This window comes from Cynocephalus volans, chromosome 5 (assembly GCF_027409185.1).
Source record: "Cynocephalus volans isolate mCynVol1 chromosome 5, mCynVol1.pri, whole genome shotgun sequence".
Classification (NCBI taxonomy): Eukaryota; Metazoa; Chordata; class Mammalia; order Dermoptera; family Cynocephalidae; genus Cynocephalus; species Cynocephalus volans.
Genome location: NC_084464.1, coordinates 141,909,843 through 141,929,658, shown reverse-complemented (window position 1 = coordinate 141,929,658; position 19,816 = coordinate 141,909,843). Strand labels below are relative to the sequence as shown.

Genomic DNA, 19,816 nt, shown 5'->3' with positions numbered 1-19,816 from the left:
GAAGAAAACAAAAAAAGATATGGAAAACCTATTCAATGAAATAATAGCTGAAAATTTCTCTAGTCTTAGGAAAGAAAGATATGAATATCCAAATCCAAGAAGCTCAAAATTCCTCAAATATATTTAATCCAAATAGGGTATCTCCAAGACATGGTAGTCAAACCATCCTAAGTTAAAAACAAAGAGAATTCTAAAAAGAGCAAGAGAAAAATGTCAAGTCACTTATAAGGGAATCCCTATTAGACTAACAGCAAACTTCTAAGCAGAAATTCCCCAGGCCAGAAGAGAATGGGATGATATATTTAAAGCACTGAAAAACAAAAATAAAAACAAAAAAAGAAACCTGCCAGCCAAGAATACTATACCTAGTAAAGTTATCCTTCAGAAATGAAGGAGAAATAAAGTTTTTCTCAGACAAGCAAAAATTAAAGAAATTCATCACCACTGATCAGCTTTACAAGAAATATTTAGGGGAGTCCTACATCTAGAAGAGAAAGAATAATAACCATCATGAAAACACCTGAAAATAGAAAACTTTACTGGCAGAGTAGATACACAAATTAGAAACAGAAAGGAACCAAACCTTATCAATACAGAAAACAATCAAACCACAAGGATAAACAACAAGAGAGGAAGAAGGGAACAAAGGACACACAAAACAATCAGAAAACAATGAACAAAATGATGGGAGTAAGATCTTACATATCAATAATAACCTTGAGTGTAAATGAATTAAATGACCTGTGGAGTATGCATAAAGCAAATGTACTTCACAGGGCCTGGTTTTCCAAAGCTTTGCAGTTTCAAATATTGACCTTGCAAAGGACAGGAAATTTTCCCCAGGCTATAGTCTCTGTTGTAAGATAAAGAATTGTAACACAGCCAGGTTGCTCGCTCAAAGACAGACAGGCTACTGATTGATATGTAAAGATACCGGGAAATTGCTGTAAGAAGAGAATGTTTGCTAAAATCAAGCTTTTGTTGCAAATTGCACTATGGAAGGTCACCTTGCCTGTCTTGCAGAACATTACCATCTTCTATTGTTAAACTTGTTAAACTATACCTAGCAAAAACCCCACCTATGCTCTCTTCCTGTGATTTCCTGGTCTGGAGAATAAATGTGGGAAGAGAACCCCAATACATGGTTAATTTCCCAAATGGAAGGATTACTTCTCTCCTGAGGGTTCCAGGAGATTAACCCCTTTTCGGGGCTTCTCACTGCTCAGAAGAGATGAGCTTTGAGTAATCTTTGGCAGCTCTGTCACTCAGGGAAGGTGACAAATCTGTGGGAGGCAAAGCAACAATGACCCAATTAAAAAACATAGACTGGCTGAATGAATAAAAAAATATGACCCATCCATATGCTGCCTAAAAGAAACACACCTTACCTACAAAGATACACAAAGACCAAAAGTAAACAGATGGAAAAAGATATTCCATGCAAATGGAAAACAAAAGCGAACAGGAGTAGCTATACTTATATCAGATAAAATGGACTTTAAATCAAAATCTGTACTAAGAGACAAAGAAGGGCACTGTATAATGATATAGATTTCAATACAGCAAGAGGATATAACAATTATATTATATGTATATATGGTATATAACTAGATATATAATGCAAATATTATCAGATCTAAAGGGAGAGATAGATAACAACATGATAATAGTTGGGGACTTTAACACCCTGCTCTCAGTGTTGGACAGATTATTGAGACAGAAAATGAACAAGGAAACATTGGATTTAAATGACCATAGACCAAATGGACCTAACAGACATATTCAGAGCATTTCATCCAATGGCTTCAGAATACACATTATTTTCATCAGTGCATGGAACATTCTCCAAAACTGACCATATGTCAGGGCCCAAAATAAGTCTCAACAATTTCAAAAAAACTGAAATCATATCAAATATTTTTTCTGACTATAATGGAATAAAATTAGATATCAGTAACAAGAGGAACTTGTGAAACTACATAAATACATGGAAATTAGACAACATACTCTTGAATGGCCAAGGGGTCTGATGGAGTTTGGATGTGTTGTTCCCTCCAAAACTCATGTGGAAATTTGATCTCTAATGTGGCAGTGTTGGAAACTGATTGAGTCGTGGAGGCAGATCCCTCATGAATGGATTAATGCTCTCCCTGGGGGTGGGGGGATTAATGAGTGAGTTCTAGCTCTATTAGTTCCCATGAGAGCTTGTTGCTTTAAAAGATCCTGGCACCTTCTCTCTCTCTCTCTCTTGTGATTGTGATCTGCTTGTACCTGCTGGCTGCCTGCTATTTTTCTGCCATGAGTAGAAGCAGCCTGAGGCCCATGCCAGATGCAGCTGTCCCAGAATTGTAAGCCAAATAAACCCCTTTCCTTTATAAATTGCCCAGTCTCAGGTATTTCTGTCATAGCAACACAAAACGGACTAAAACAGGGTCAAAGAAGAGATTAAGAAGGAAATAAAAAAAAAATACTGACAATAGTGAAGAAAAAAGCACAACATACCAAAACCTAAGAGATAGAGCCAAGGCAGTATTAATTGGAAAGTTTATAGCAATAAATGCCTACACCAAAAGAATAGAAAGATTTCAAATAAACAGCCTAACAATGCACCTCTAGGAAATGGAAAAGCAAGAACAAGCTAAACCCAAAATAAGTAGAAGAAAAGGAATAATAAAAATCAGAGCAGAAATAAAATTGAGACTAAAAATACAAAAGATTAATCAAACAAAAGGTTGGTTCTTTGAAAACAAACATAATCATCAAGCCATTAGCCATACTGACCAAGAAAAAATGAGAAAATACCCAAATAAAATCAGAAATGCAAATGGAGACATTACAGGTAGCATCAAAACACAAAGGATTATCACAGACTAATATGAATAACTATACACCAATAAATATGAAAACCTGCAGGAAATGGATTAATTTCTGGACACAGATGACCCACTAAGACTTAACCAGGGAGAAATGGAAAACCTAAATGGTGACTAACAAGTAATGAGATTGAATCAGTAATTAAAAATTCTTCTGACAAAGAAAAGCCCAGGACCAGATAGCTTTACTGCTGAGTTCTATCATACATTTAAATAACTAATACAGTATTTCTTAAACTATTTCAAAAAATTGAAGTGGATGGAATATTTCCAAACTCATACTATGAGGCCAGCATTACCCTGATACCAAAACCAGGCAAAGGCACAACAAAAAAGAAAATGACAGGCTAATATCCCCAGTGAGTACAGATGCAAAAATCCTCAATAAAATATTAGCAAACCAAATCAACAGCCCATCAAAAAATTATACACCATGATTAAGTGGGATTTATCCCAGGGATACAAGGATAGTTCAACATACACGAATCAATCAATGTGATACATCACATCAACAAGATGAAAGAAAAAAAATTATCATTTCCGTAGATGCAGAAAAAGCATTTGATTAAATTCAATACCTCTTCATGAGAAAGATTCTTAACAAATTAGGTATAGAAGGAAAGTCTCTTAATACAATAAAGTGTATGTAAGATGAACCCTCAGCTAACATCATACTGAATGGGGAAATGCCAAAAGCTTTTTCCCTAAGAAGTGGAACAAGACAAGGATGATCACTGTCACAACTTTTATTCAACACAGTACTGGAAATCCTAGCCCAAGCAATTAGGAAAGAGGAAGAAATAAGGGCACCCAAATTAAAAAGTAGGAAGTCAAGTTGTCCCTCTTTGCTGATGACATGATTTTATATATAAAACATAAAGACTTAACCAGAAAACCCCAAGACCTGATAAACAAACTCAGTAAAGTTGCAGGATACAAATTCAACATACAAAATCAGTAGAATTTCTACACACCCACAATGAACTTGCAGAAAAAGAAATCAAGAAATCTGTGCCATTTTCAATAGCAACAACAACAACAACAAATATACCTAGGAATAGATTTAACCAAGGAGGTGAAAGATCTTTACAAAGAAAAATATAAAACACTGATTAAAGAAGAAACAAAAATGGAAAGACAGCTTGTTCTTATGGGTTGGAAGAATTAATATCATCAAAATGACCATACTACTCAAAGTGATCTACAGATTCAAAACAATCCTCATCAAACTACATACTTCTTAGAAATAGAAAAAAACAATTCAAAAATTTATATGGATACACATCAGTCTTTTTTACTACAACTTGTGTAAATATATGGTGACTCCTTTCAGTAGCATGATTTTGGAAATAAAACAGGTAGACAACTCATCTCACACTCTATTTAATGATAATTCAAATAATAGTACAGTAAACCCTCACAGTACATTTCAAAATGGAAAAAAATAACTTCTTTCAATTTTCTTCTAATTTTCTTTTTGCAGTTGTTACCAAAATGAATTTTTACAGCTTTTCATAAATAAATATATTTTAAAAAATTATTTCTGGAATTATTTATGCTCATAAAGTGTTTGGGCATCCTCAAAGAATAAAGTCCTTTGTAAGGATAAATTTAAAAGATGATTTTATCTTAATTTTATTATTTAAAAAATGGTTTAGTAATCTAGAAAGTCAATAATATTTTAGGGATTGGAGGAAAGAGCCAGTAATAAATTACAGTTTATAGCTGTGAAGCACAGAACTAAAATAATTGAAAATGAAAGGGTATAAATCTAAGAGTTGATGAAGCTTTAGCAACTAGAGGCAAAATGCTGGATATGAAAATGAAAGTCAGTACAAATCCAGAAATTTCTCAAAAAGAATAACAACAAAGTTGGGTATTTATGAATTGTGTCTTATCTCTATAACCACTGTGGTTAATCTAAGCACTGAATTGTATTGTACCACTCCCCAGGAAAGAGCAGTAATCAGTAAAATAAGTGAAACTGATAGAGAAGGCACTGTCTGCTCTTTGTGAAAATTGATGGATATTAGCCAGTATCTAAACTTGAATCATATCATAGGCAAATACTTGCACCTATTATTGAAGAGTCCAGTAAGAAAGTGATCTATCCATGTAGGTCATAAAACTGTATATTTTTAACAAAATTTTTCTAAGAAAAATAAAGATGTCATAAAATTTTTTTAAAAAATGGAACAACAAGAGACTCCAAATAGCAAAAGCAAACCTGAGCAAAAAGAAAAAAGTGGGGGGTATCACACTCTCTGACTTTGTAATATACCACAAAATGATAGTAATCAAAACAGCATGGTACTAGCACAAAAACAGATACATAGTCCAATGTAACAGAATAGAGAATTCAAAAATAAAGCCATGTAACTACAACCAATTGGTTTTTGACAAAGAAGCCAAGAATACGCATTGAGGAAAGGACAGTCTCTTTATTAAATGGTGCTGGGAAAATTGGAGATACACATGAAGAAGAATGAAATTAGACTGATATAACAAAACCTCAAAATGAACTTAAATGTAGGTCTAATGTAATTTTAGACCCAAAACTAAAATTTCTAGAAGAAAACATTGGGGAAACATTTCAAGACATAAGTCTGGGCAAAGGTTTTATGGATAATGCTTCAGAAGCACTGGGAACAAAAGCAAAAATTAACTAATGGGATTATATCAAACTAAAAAGCTTCCACACAACAAAGAAAAAATTAACAGAGCTAAAAGACAACCTACAGAAAAGGAGAAAATATCTGCAAATTATGCATCTGACAAGGGATTAATATCTAGAATATACAAGGAACTCAAACAACTCAATAGTAAAAAACATCTGATTAAAAAGTGAGCAAAGGAACTTTATAGACATTTTTTGAAAGAAAACATACAAATGGCCAACATATGTATGAAAAAATGCTCAACATTACTAATCATCAGAGAAATACAAATCAAAACCATGATGAGATACTGTCAGGTCCGCCGCTGGCCAACCCGAACAGCTCTAGCCTCATACCTTTTGGTGGGTGAGCGAATGGCCCAGATTTCTCTTTCCCTCTGGTCCCCATTGGGAGGAGACGGGGGAAGAGAGCTGTGAAGAGAGGCAGGCACAGCCGCCGGCCCCAACCAGCCCATTAAAGGACACTCAGACGCAGTGGGGGTTCTGTCAAGCAGTTCCGTTTATTATCACACAAGCACCTGCTTTTAAAGGCAAATGGGGAAGGGAGGTTTTTACATCCTCCAATCATCTTAAAGGTTATGAGAGCATGCATCCTGTCTCAATGCCTAGCTATTGCAATCATGCAGTGTTCACGAGCGCAAAGTACGTATTTGGGCAATAAGGGCTAAGGCAAGGTTCCCGCAGACACTCCCACCCTACTTCCTCCCGGTGCTGTATTAGGCTGCAACATTAATACGCCCTTGTGGGCCCATAATGGCACTGCTTGTAATGTCACTTAAGGTGGCATTAGTTTTTAAGGCCCGACATCTCCCCCTTTTTGTTTTAATAAGGCAGCTGAGGCGGCTAACCTTCCCAGCCTCACCTCCATTCCCTCTGGTGGCTGTGCCTGTCTTAGGTTGTTTCCCTCTGGAAATTTCACCCGTCATTGACTATCCAGCCAAGCAGGGGGTGGGGCGGAGCCTTACAGATTGGCATTGATTTTTTAAAGGGCCATATTGACCCAAGGGCTGTCAGGGCTTTCATTATGGGCCACCTCCTCTACCACCTGGGTGAGCATTATGAGAGAAGTGGTGTTGCGCCTTATAAGGGACACAACCTGGCGTATGGCGTAAGGCCCCAAGATGATTAAGACAAGGAAAATGGCTATGGGGCCCGCCAGGGAGGACAGCAGGGTGGTGAGCCACAGGGAACTTGAAAGCCAGCTTTGGAACCAATTACTATTGGCTTCTCGCTCTTTTTTTGCGCTTTTCTAGCCCTTCTCTAAGCTTAGCTAGGGAATCTTTGACCACTCCAGAGTGGTTGGCAAAGAAGCAACACTCTTCTTTGAGGGCGGCACGTAGCCCTCCTTGTTGTAGAAATAGCAGATCCAATCCGCGTTGGTTCTGTAGCGGCTTGTATGACCACCCAGGTTTGGTTGGCTGGCTCGTGGGGACCTTCCCCCGGTGGCAGAGGCCCTTGTCCTTGTTGACCCGAGGAGAGCGGCCACTTGGAGCATCCACAAAGGGTTCATAATGCAGTCTGAAACATACAAACAATAAACTCCTCAGGGTCCTCAGTACCCTGGGTGTCTGGCAAGAACTTAAGATTTTTGGCCGGGACCCATATAGGGGTTGACTCTCTGAGGGGGAAGACACAACCAAACCCTCGACCCATAGTTAGCAACGGTACAGGGACCCTCCACTAGCCTGTTAAGGGGTCTTTCCACTGCACTTGGACTTCCGGGCACGGTGGTTGAGCTGACCAGTGTTTCTGGAAGGCAGACAGGGGTTCATTTTTGGAAAAATTTAGGATGTTTAAAGTTAGAAGTGCCTGTCCCAACTGCTGATGAGGGCTGGTGACTCCCCCTTTTTGTTTTAATAATTGATTTTTTAGGCATTGGTGATGCCGTTCAACAATGGCTTGTCCTTGGGGGTTATAGGGAATTCCTGTAGTATGTTTAATGTTCCATTGTATTAAAAATTCTTGTTCATTTTTGGTCTTAAACCAGGAACTATAGGTATAGTACAATGAGCCTGGGGTACTGGCCGCCTGGTAGGGCATGGAGGCGCTGGCTTTGTATCCCCTTGGGGTGACGGGGCTGGGGATTTCCCCTCCTCTAGGTTAAAGCCTTTCCGTCCTTGTCAAACTTAGACTGGCACTCACGCTTCCAATGAAGCCCCTTACCACACCTAGGGCACGGTGTAGAGGGAAGGTTTTTATTTTTCTGGTTGGGACAGTCCCTTTTGAAATGACCTTGTTCCCCACAGCCATAACATTGACCCCTATGGGAGGGTTGGCTGGGGCTCTCCTTAGGGATCCTGACACTACGAGCCTGGGTCATAGCACCTGCAAGGGTTTCCGCTTGAGCTTGTAAAGCGGAAGTTAAGGCCCTGGTTTGTTGTTGGTAGCTTCCAACGTCTCTACTGGCAATGACCCACTTTTCCATAGAACGATCTTTGAGCCCGGCACAGGCAAGCTTGTGGTCGGCAGTCATGCCGTCCCACACTAGCATTTTTACAAACTGGTCCCGGAGAGGACCTGGGGGAAACTTTCTCTGTATGCTCTGTTCCACTCGAACTGTGAAAGAGGGCAGGTCCTCGGAGGGTCGCTGGGTGACCCCGGCCATTGCGGGCTCACTGGGCCCTTCAGCCAACATTTTCCATGTGGCTAATGCTGTTGCCCTAACCTGGTCCTGGTAGGGGGCTGGGATAGCAGCCTATTGGATTATAGTACTAAATTGATCTGCTGTTCCAGACAGCATGCCGAAGCTGATAGGGATGGGTGGGTTGGCTGCTTGGTTTATCTCTGCCTGCACATAGCACTTTTCTTCAAAGAAGGCGCAGAACTTGATAAACAAGTTTGGGGGGAGGATAGCCTTACAGAGCATTTTCCAATCTTGGGTCATGCAGGGTTGGTGCACTAAGCCCTGGAGGATGGTTTCTGCCCATGGGGAATTGGACCCATCCTCTGCGACAGCCATTTTCAGCTCTTTAAGGTCATGAGCTTCCCAAGGGTACCAAGAAGCTGGCCTATTTCCACCGGGGGCTTTGTCAAATTTGGACCTTTTTTACATCGGGGGCAAGGTGTGGTAGGGGTTTTTTTGCCTTTAGCCTTGGGACATTGGCTTTTAAAATGACCTTATCTTCCGCAACTAAAATATTGTCCCTTGAAGTGTGGGGAAGTATTGTTTCCTGAGGGGATCAGGGCAGTAAACGCCTTGAAGCCTTCGGTTAAGTTTTGTGTCTGAGCCTGCAGGGCTGAGGATAAAGTCCTGGCCTTGGCAACAGCCTTTTTTTGTTCTTTTACAACGTTGACTGGATAGGCCTGAGGGGCCACTTCCCCCCACGGGCTGCGGACGGCTGGGGGTTCCCAGCGAGCCATGACAGGAAAAGCCTGCGGCTCTGCCAGGGATGTTGTTAAAGCAGGGCTAGCCTCCTCCACTTCTTCAGGTGCCACTTTCTCTCCTTCAGCTAAACTTTGGCAGGGTGAGTATGCCGGGAGAGGATGGTACAGGGTAGGGGCATAGGTATCACTGAATGGCTCAGGGCCTTGCATTGGCAGCTTTGTTTCTTTTTTTTTCTCTCCTCTTCGAACTGCGCCCAATCCCTTTCTGCCCCTTCCTGATGCTTGGGATGGAAGCAAAGCTTTAGGGCAGAGATGGTTGGGTAGAACCCTAAGTGGGGGATCTAGCCCATGACTAATCTCGTTCTTTCTGGCCAGTGTCTGAACCCGGTCCCAAGTCTCATACGAGAACAAGTTGGATGAAGGTGCCCAAGGGGCCACATTCACCACATGACGCCAGGCATTGGTGGCCGTGGAGTCAGATATTTCTAGGCCTCTGCTTTTTAACATGTACTTTAGAGCCTTGCAGGCTGTCTCGTCACTCTTTCCACACACACCTCCCATGTTGCCCCATGAGGAAGGGACAAAGGGAGCAACAGGGCAGAGAAGTGCAGGGACTTCCCCCTTTATGGTACTCACCCTGACACACAGGCGGATTACTTCACGGTGACTACCGTGGTTGCGGGGGGCCACTCCGTTGGTTGATCACCCTTCATCGGCCTTCTTTCAGGACCGAGAAGCCAGGGGTCTCACTCGCTCGCCTTTCACCCACGAGTTTTAAAAAACTCCTCACATGGGGCACCACTCTGTCAGGTCCACCACCATCTGACCCGAACAGCCCTTGCCTTGCTATCAGTCTCTCCCTTGGTGTCCCTTCTGGTGGGTGGGCGGATTGCCCAGATTCCTCTTTCCCTGGTCCCCGTTGACAGGAGATGGAGGAAGAGAGCCGTGAAGAGAGGTGAGCACAGCTGCCGGCCCCAACCAGCCCGTTAAGGAACACTCAGATGCGGCGGGGGTTCTGTCAAGCAGTTCCGTTTATTATCACACAAGCACCTGCTTTTAAAGGCAAATGGGGAAGGGAGGTTTTTACATCCTCCAATCAGCTTAAAGGTTACGAGAGCATGCATCCTGTTTCAATGCCTAGCTATTGCAATCACGCAATGTTCACGAGCATGGAAGCACGTATTTGGGCAATAAGGACTAAGGCAAGGTTCCTGCAGACACTCCCACCCTACTTCCTCCTGGTGCTGTCTTAGGCTGCCACGTTAATACGCCCTTGTGGGCCCATAATGGCACTGCTTGTAATGTCACTTAAGGTGGCGTTAGTTTTTAAGGCCCAACAAGATACCATCTCACACCAGTTAGATTGGCTATTATCAAAAAGACAGAAAATAACAAATGCTGGCAAGGATGCAGAGGGAGGGGAACTCTTATACATTGTTGATGGGAATGAAAATTAGCTATTAAGGAAAACAGTATGGAGATTTCTCAAACAACTACAGAAAGAACTACCATACAAACCAGCAATCCCACTACTGGGTATATAGCCAAAGGAATGGAAATCAGCATGGGATACCTGCATTCCCATGTTTATTGTGGCTCTATTCATAATAGCAAAGAGTTAGATCCAAACTAAATGTCCTTCAATGGATGACTGGATAAAGAAAATGTGATTTATATACACATTGAAATACTACTCAGCCATAAAAAAGAATGATATTCTGACACTTGAAGCAACATGGCAGAGCTGGGAGAAAGTTATTAAAGTGAAATAAACCTGGCACAGAGAGAGAAATACCACATGTTCTCACTCATATGTAGAAGCTAAAAGAGTTGATCTCATAGAAATAGAGAGTAGAGTAGTGATTGCTAGAGTTGGGGGGGAATGGAAGAGGGTGGTCAATGGATAGAAAATAGTAGAGAGAAAGATTAGGATCTAGTATTCTATAGTAATACAGGGAGACTACAGATAATGACAATGTACTGTGTAACTTTGAATAGCTTGTCAAGATGATGTTGAATGTTTCTAACATAAAGAAATGACAAATGTTTGAGGTGACAGATATAATAAGAACCCTGATATCCTTACTGAACACAGTATGAATGTACCCAAATATCATATTGCAATACATAAATTATCAATGGCCATAGAACAATTAAGAAAAACAAAAAGAGGAAAAAAAGAGAAAGAAATAGAGAGTAGAACAATGGTTACCAGAGGCAAGGAAGTGGGTGGGAGGGGGGAATGTTGGTAGATGGGTACAAAGTTACAAAGTTACAGTTATATAGGAAGAATAAGTTCTGGTGCTCTAGGGTGACAATAGCTAATAAAATTGTATACTATATTTCCAGATAGCCAGAAAAGAAGAACTTGAATGTTACAACCACAAAGAAAGATAAATGTTTAGGTGATAGACATGCTAACTATTCTGATTAGATCATTTAATAATATATACATGTATTGAAACAACAAACTGTACCCTATATACATGTACAATGAAAAATAAATAAATGAAAGAAGAAACAGAGAGAGGGAAGGAGGGAAGGAAGGGGGAGAAAGGAAGAAAGAGAAAAAGAAGGAAAAAGAAGGAAGGGAGGGGGGACGAACAGACCTTCATACTGGAGACCACACCCTGTTATCAGGGTTTTACATAAATTAACTCATTTGACAAAGTTATGCACAGTTTACAGATAAGGAAATGGAAGTACAGAGAGGTTAAGTAACTTGCCCAAGGTTACAGTGATGACATCTAGCAGGGCTGGGAATGGACAAAGGGTGACTGTGGAATGCTCTGTACTAGTGTCTCTCCAGTTGTAGATGTTTATGAAATGGAGCCATCAACAAGGAGATGCAAAGTTGTGTGTGTGCCAATGTTGGCAGATTCTGACACATGGAAGAGGCAGAGTGCAGACCTGTGAGCATACTGCGTCACCCTTTGTGTATAAAGCAAGGGGGTGTACACGTGTTTGCGGAGGCATATCCTGAGAAAGTCTCTGCTGGGATTCAATCCTGTTACAGTGACAGAAGGGAAAGGACTAGGTGAAGAGGTGGAGAAAAGTTACTTTTTGTTTATATATTGTTTCTATTTGTTTGCATTTTTGATCTATGCAAAAAAAAGTTGTAATCAATAATATGAAAGAAGATTCTCATTTGTTCTAAGAGAGGGTTGCTGATAAATGATGCTATAAAGGAAAAGAGGCCCCAGAGCCATCTGCAGATTTAAAAGGAGACATCTGCATCTGCGTTCCTTGCACTATAGTAAGCATGAAGGCATTTTTACTGCTTATTCACAGAACTTAGCATCGGACATATTGTTTTCTAGAAAAAGACGATTTACTCATTATGGCTGGATTCATGTATCCTGACATGTACCCGAGGACTTGATCTTCCTGAGTACCCCCAGTTGGAGAAATTTGGGGGCCAAGACCCAACTTTCCAAACATCCGTCTTTCTATTTGCCCAACTTCGGCAGTTACTCATAACAAGTTTCCTGCTCTATCTACAAAACAACATCCTCTGCCTCCAGGTGTGCTGAAATTATGATTACTGAAGTTATTTCTTCCTCAACATATCATTTACTTTACGAAAGCAGATAAAATAATAATAAAAAAATTATTCATTGATAGATTGAATGGATATACAAACTAAACAGCATTTTGAGATTGCTGCCTATCTCACCAGGAAAATGTGACTATACCTGTTCTGTCAAGCCGTTTTCTTTTTAGGACTAACATGGCTATTTTGCTGCAATTGAAAAAAGTTATGTGTTTTTCCTGCAATTGTATCTTTCCTCTTATGCAACCCTTTTATCATAATTACCCATTGCACTTTCTCTATTGGAATCCTGCTCATTCTATAAGGTGCAACTCAAATGCCATCACCCCAATAAAACGTTGTGCTGCTGTTACCGCAGATAGGAGAAAAAAAAAATTGCTCCAATAGCCGTGCATTGGTGTTTTCTTTCTGGCACTCAAATAATGCCATAAATTACATTAATCTGTGCTTCTAAATAGATTTTAAGCTCTAAAGTGGCAGACAGAGACCTTAAATAAAAGTTTGTGCCCTCAGGTTATACAACACAGTGCTTTGCACTTTATATCTTCTTAACCAAAACTTTTTGAACTCAAGTGGATTGAATACCTATGTCTTGATTCAGCAGCTCAAAGAACATTCACTGGAAGTGTTCTGATCTTTTCCAGTCCATTTTGAGGAGACATAACTACCAAATATGGTGGAGAAAAAATACATCTGTGATCTTAGGAGATGAGATTAGAATAGAAATTAAATTATTCACTGATTTTATTTGCTTTTTGCTCCATAGTATTTTAAAAACTATTTTCAAAAGGATTGTTGTTTGATACATATGAGAGGTCTTCAAAAAGTTCATGTGCAAGATCTGTATTATTTTTTAAAGAAATATTATTTACTATAGGAATATTATTATTACAAATTGTGATTTTTCTTTATGCCCTTTACCTAACCTAACCAACCCCAACTCCCCCAACCTCACTCCCTCCCTAGTTTCTTTATTTCCACCCAGTTATAAATGAGGACATGCAATATTTCTTCTGGTTTATTTCACTTAACATAATTTTCTCCAGACTCATCCATGTTGCTGCAAATTGCAGAATTTTCCTCCTCTATTTGTTGGCTTTGCTACTGACTCTTCTTGTATCCAAGCACTTGAGTATGAGGTGGGTATATCTTCTCTGGGATTAAGGCAGGCACATGGGCTGATGCCTGCAGCCGGGGCCAAGTTGCAGGAGTGCGCAGTGGTGGTGCTCACCTGGGGCATCCCCGTATTATCTTTAATTTCTATTTTCTCATGAACTTTTTGATCACCCTCATATATATCTATATAATATATATCATACATATACATATAAACATATATTTAACAGGATTCTGTATATTATTCTACTGGCAATGTTGAGATTTTCCTCATAAATGGTACCAAAAAATAATGAATTACTTTGAGAGCTTTTGCTATAGTGACTTGGATTAAATTTTTCCAAGCTGCTTGGTTGGCAGACTTTTGGAAATACTGAGAATATCAGGGGATGGTTATAAACAGTATCTCAAGACAATATTGAAAAAAGGATTGATATATATATATATATACTCAATAAGTATATATTTTATATATATATATATTTGCAAATAACTAAACACACTATGTGTTTCCCTTTAAATTTAGCACCAAAAATGGCAGACATGTTTGTAATATTCACACATGCAGAAATAAAATATCCAATCCAGAGCAAATTAGGGTCAGTGAATCATTTTCATACCATCCTATATTGGAGTAACCCCAAAAGATGAATAGAAAAAGGATCCCATGGCAAAAAAAAATAGGATTATTTTGCTAAAAAAAAAGGGTCCCCGAAAGGGTCGTAAGGACCAATTTATTTTGAGTCCAGTGTACTAATCATATTTTCTAATTGTTCAATCAATTATTGAGATGGGTGTTCAAATCTATTCCTCCTTGCAATTGTATTAGTTTTTGCTTCATGTGTTTTGAAGCTATGTTGGTAGACACTTAAACCTTTAGGGCTGTTATGTCCCCTTGATTAAGTGACCATTTTATCATTATGAAATAACTCCTTTGATCCCTGGTAATATTCTTTGCTTTGAAATCTTCTTTGTCAGGTTTATGTTCATTGTCAGTCTTCTCACTGGCAGAAGATTATTCCCTGCCCAATGAAACAGCAATTATTTTGCTGTCCTGGTCCTTGGTTTCAACTTTGTTCAAAGGCAATTTACTTACTGAATTCTTGGCACATTAACATAAGATGTTCAGGGGATATTTACTCACTCAATAGGAGGGGTGCCAGGAATTAAGTTTTGAAAACATGGTATAACATGTCTGGTTAAAATAAGGTGCTTTTCAAGGATCACAGACCTAATCCCAAACTTTGTCTGCAGAAGTCTAAGTATTAGTATAGACTTGAAGAATTTTATATTTTCAAAGGATGTTAGAAATATAGCTCTGCCTTCTCATGCTATATGTGGAAAAACTAAAGCTTAGAAGAGGGTCAGGAGGGCAAATTTTCTTTATTTGATAGACAGAATAGGTTGTGGCAATGAAGGAACCAGAACCCGAGCTTCCTGACTCAGAATAGAACACTCTGCACTGCATTCCCCTGTGCCCATGGTTTTATAATCTTCACACCTTTTCTTCAGTTGCTTTGTCTTTGGACCAGTGGGTAGAAGAGAAGATTATACATTGAGAAAAAATAAATAAATAAATAAATAAAAAAATCGAATGTCTGACTTTCTGAAAAGCATTCAGATATCAATGGCAGCTTCTGCAATTTTCAACTTTCATTCATCTGTATAAAGTCTTTCATTTACAATTTCTTCAGACTCACAATTATTTTCAGTTTTCAACATGTTCTAAAAACAGGAATATATATTTTTCCTGCTTTTAACAAAGAGTTTTACTTGTTAAATAACTCCAATGGGCTTGAATACATTAATCTCTCCAAGAGTATATAAAGACCAAGCACATATAAACTGCCAGCAAAGAACACATATTTCATGACTAGGATGTTATTAGTGTAGGTTTGAATTAAAATTTGCTTAACTATATTTATCTCTTATAACACTAAGGGTCACCCTAATAATTTTTCTGTTACAATAATGTTTGAGAGAGAACTATACCAGAGCACTGGATTTCTGAAAGATGCAAATGTTGAATTCTACAAATATTCATATATCTTGCAAAAGATATGAAAACATTTTTCAGAAGGCATGTTTTTTGGGGCTTGATTATTGTGATAATTTAGAACAGTTCATTCAGTCTGAATATTCACTCTATTTACCAAACCCCGTACAGTAGCATTACATTTATGCAGAGAAAAGTTGACTGAAACGATTATGAGTTAGTGATTAATTTTCTTTCAAACAGGCTGTTAGAACAGGTGTTAGTAAACTTTTTCTTAAAGGCCCAGAGAGTAAATATTTGAGATTTATGAGTCTTGCAACTCTATAGTCATGAAAAGCAACCACAGATACAAACAACATAAATGAATGGGTATGGTTTTGTTCCAACAGAACTTTATTTACATAACAGGTGGCCAGCCCATGGGCCACTGCCCGTGACTGACCCCTTACGTTAAAGAATTTCAATCTTAGTGGCATGAATGAAATGGACCAGATAAATTTCCAGTAAACTTGTCAAATTTTTCTTTTTTTAAAAAAATTGTTTTTTACTATGGAAGCATCCTGTATTCCTGTAACTAAAAATAAGAATTTTAAAAATGACAATTCTAGCATGCAACTCAAACAGACATTTGGCTCTGTAATAAGCTGAACTAGTTAAATGAATCCTTCTATTTATTTTTTACACAGCACAAATGCAGGTGACACAGTTAAGTCCATAATTCTCCACAAAACTTATAATCCTAACAACTGAGAATCTTAAGTCTTATTTTCTGCATCATTCACAGGTATACACTCTATGAAATCCATTCCATAGCAGCAGCAGAGGAGAACTTTAATTTAAAGCACCAAGTTTCCAGGCATTACTATAAATATCTTTTTTCATTCTCTAATACATGCAGTCAAACTGCCCTATGAAGCAAATAGCAATTCACCTTAAGCTTAAATGGGTAAGAACAAGCAGTTGGGAAACAAACATTATTCTTAAGTCTAAAAGTGATTTTACCCCTTTACCTTCCATGAATTTCCTTCCATGAAATTTTTAAACTTTTAATGTAGTTATTATTTAACATAAATATCAATTGAGTTTGGAACATAATCTCTTTCAGATTCATTTAACAGTTTAGCACATTCATATTTGTTTTATAGATCTTGAGGAAAACAAAAACATCATTTCTAATCTAGCATATTCTGACAGTCTTTATTAAAAGTTAAATTTAGAATTATATGGTAATGTAATATGTTCTGTTTGACCAAATGTTATAGATTAAAAAAAAAATTCCCTTAATGTATGTAAATTAAGATACAAAGCTTATTCCCAATATATATTTTACAAAAAGGTATGTTTTTATTTTTTGAAGCAGGGCATTTTTAGGTTCTTGCTAACATCAGCTCTATATACCCAGAAATTATTAGATCCACTAAATGAACAATGAAAACTGGTTGAGGCTGCTGATGGAAGAATGCTTCAATAGGAGTCTCGTACACACAGATTTTATTGTCACAGTCAATGAACAGATGTCTTTCTTAAAACTGTGCTCCCAATAGGCTGAACACAGAGTAATGGACTGTTAGTTCCTTACCCCCCAAATACAAGTATCTATTGTACAAAAGCCTCATTCTCTGCCTGTTGTCAGTAACTTGAGGGCCTTCTGTAGATTCTGTACAGCAGTGCTTACATCTTCATATTGCAAAGCACTGCCAGCATATTTGCAGTATTTCTGAGCTCTAGCAAAGTCCTCTGGGGTTAGGCGGATGTCCCCTAGGAGAAAAAGAAAAATTAAAATATTTATAAATGCTTACATTCAAGATAGAAAATATTCAAGGTTATGTAAAAATGCAAAGGCTTTTTTCAATTGCAGTGCAGTTTGATAAATTTTCCTCATTCTTTTCAATTTTTACTACTAATATAAACCATAGATATGCCAATACATAATAACTTAAATGAATGTAAGATTTTCCTTTGAAACACAATAAACTAGAAGTCTTCATATTTTTACAAATTGGAAAAAAATTATAGTTTGTGTGAAACAAGGATAGTAGGTTTTGTGCTTATGCTAGAATTGCTAAGCCTCTCTTTTCATGGAACAATACACACAGACTAAGCCATTTCAACCCTCATTTGAGCTAGAATATAAATGTAACCCTCAATAAAAAAAACAAGAAACCTTTATGTAAAAGAAATTACATGTCATTTAACTATTTTTAAGCACAATTTTTTTTTGTGCCAACCATATAAAAAATTCTTAAGTTTTACCAAAATTTTTAATCATTAAAATACACAATTAAACTTGTAAACAACTGTTTCAAATTATTTCTCCGAAGTTTATTCTCAGCAAATTTTCTAGTTATAGATATGATAAATATGTATAGAGCCCAACTAAATAATTTGGGCTAAAAAACACATTAAGAACATTTCCTTTAATTTAAGATATGAATATACTTGAATATATATTTCTAAAGACAAAATTAAAAACTGACGTATCTTGTCTTTTCAAATAACTTCCTTTTCTTTGAAAATTTTTATGAGGATTCTAAGGCTGCGGGCACAGACTATACCAAGCAGATGATATATTTCATTTCTTTATAAGGCTGTATTAATAAACAGAATGACTTTGTTTAGTTGCTTTTAATTCTGACATAGATATACAGTTACGTACTGCATAAGGATGCTTTCGTCAACAATGGACCACAATACTGTGGTGATTGAAGCAATAGGCCATACCATACAGCCTAGGTATGTAGTAGGCTATAACATATAGGTTTGTGTAAGTACACTCTATGATGTTCGCACAATGACAAAATTGCCTAATGACACAGTTCTCAAAACATATCCTTGTTAAGTGATGCATAACTATATGTATGTGTGTATACATGCGTACGTGTATGTGTGTGCGTGTGCCTGTGTGTGTGTGTGTGTATATATAGCATAAAATGAAAACTCTGATGTTACCTATGTAAAGACTTCAAAGTAGGCGGATACTAAATTTTGATCCAGATTATTTTTTCTAAAATTTTCAAAAAGAACACTGAAACAATGTATTCTGAAATTTCTAGCTCAGTCAGTGCCAGGCACCTATAGGTGCTCAATCACATTACTAAATTAATACAAAAAAGCTGTCCATATTTTAAATTATGTCCCACATTTTAAAATAAAGTTCATGCAGAATTAAACAGTAATTAAATTTCAGACTTTAAGATAATATCCAATGCAGGGTGCTATACAAAGTACATATTCAAATATTCTTTGAATTAATATTATTAAAGATGACATAAAATTTGGCCCTTACTGTTATGAATCAGATTACACATGCCAATTTTAACATATTATTTTAATTTCCTTGAATTTTGTTCTTAAAAAGCAAGCAATACAAGTCAATAAATCAGTAAAATGTTATTACATATCAAAAACCCAAAACAGTTTCTCTACAATTCTACTTTTAGAGTTTTAGTGACTTGGCATTTGTTACCTATTAAACCTGAAAAACAACTATCCTGCAGTTCTGTTGACAATTTAGTCAGGCATGTTTCAGTTTATATTTTTTTCTTGAAAAATATCTCCCAGATTTTTTAATGGTTTTTCAAAATGTACTAAGAGGCTCTAGTCGCCTAGATATACACACTATCTAGGTGAGTAAGACACCTTTGGAAATCGAGTTTACCTTAACATTGCTCATTTTATGCTTTAATATTCTACCCTCCTGATAAAGTTTGGATGTGTTGTCCCTGCCAAAATTCATGTGGAAATCTGATCCCCAGTGTGGCAGTATTGGGAGCTGTTTGAGTCATGGGGGCTGATCCCTCATGAATGGATTAATGTTCTCTCTGGGGGAGGGGGGATTAATGAGTGAGTTCTTGCTCTATTAGTTCCTGTGAGAGCTGGTTGTTTAAAAGAGCCTGGCACCTTCTCTTTCTCTCTTGCTTCCTCTCACCATGTGATCTGCTTGTACCCACTGGCGGCTACCACTTTCCGCCATGAGTTGAAGCAGCCTGAGGCCCATGCCAGATGTACCTGTCCCAGAATCGTAAGCCAAATAAATCTCTGTTCCTTATAAATTACCCAGTCTCAGGTATTCTGTTATAGCAACACAAAATGGACTAAGACACCTCCTATCTCAGGGCAATCTTTTAAATATACAAGTCATCCATCAAGAATTGACTAGACGTGCAGGAAGAAAGCACTAATACTCAGACTAATCTTACTTTTATAGCATTAGCTTAAGCACTGTGTTACTGACCTATCACTTAATTATTAATAAGATAAAATGTGTATAATGGCAA

At 37.8% G+C, this 19,816-nt stretch overlaps 1 protein-coding gene across 1 annotated transcript in view; it reads right to left on the bottom strand.

The window, feature by feature from the left end:
- Window positions 1–15,911: 15,911 nt before the first annotated feature.
- Window positions 15,912–19,816, bottom strand: part of VTA1 (vesicle trafficking 1) — a 72,209-nt gene continuing 68,304 nt past the window's right edge. Inside the window, exon 8 of the mRNA XM_063097328.1 lies at window positions 15,912–17,297. Coding sequence (XP_062953398.1) covers window positions 17,152–17,297 — 146 coding nt within the window. The 3' untranslated portion in view covers window positions 15,912–17,151. The remainder of the gene's footprint in view (window positions 17,298–19,816) is intronic.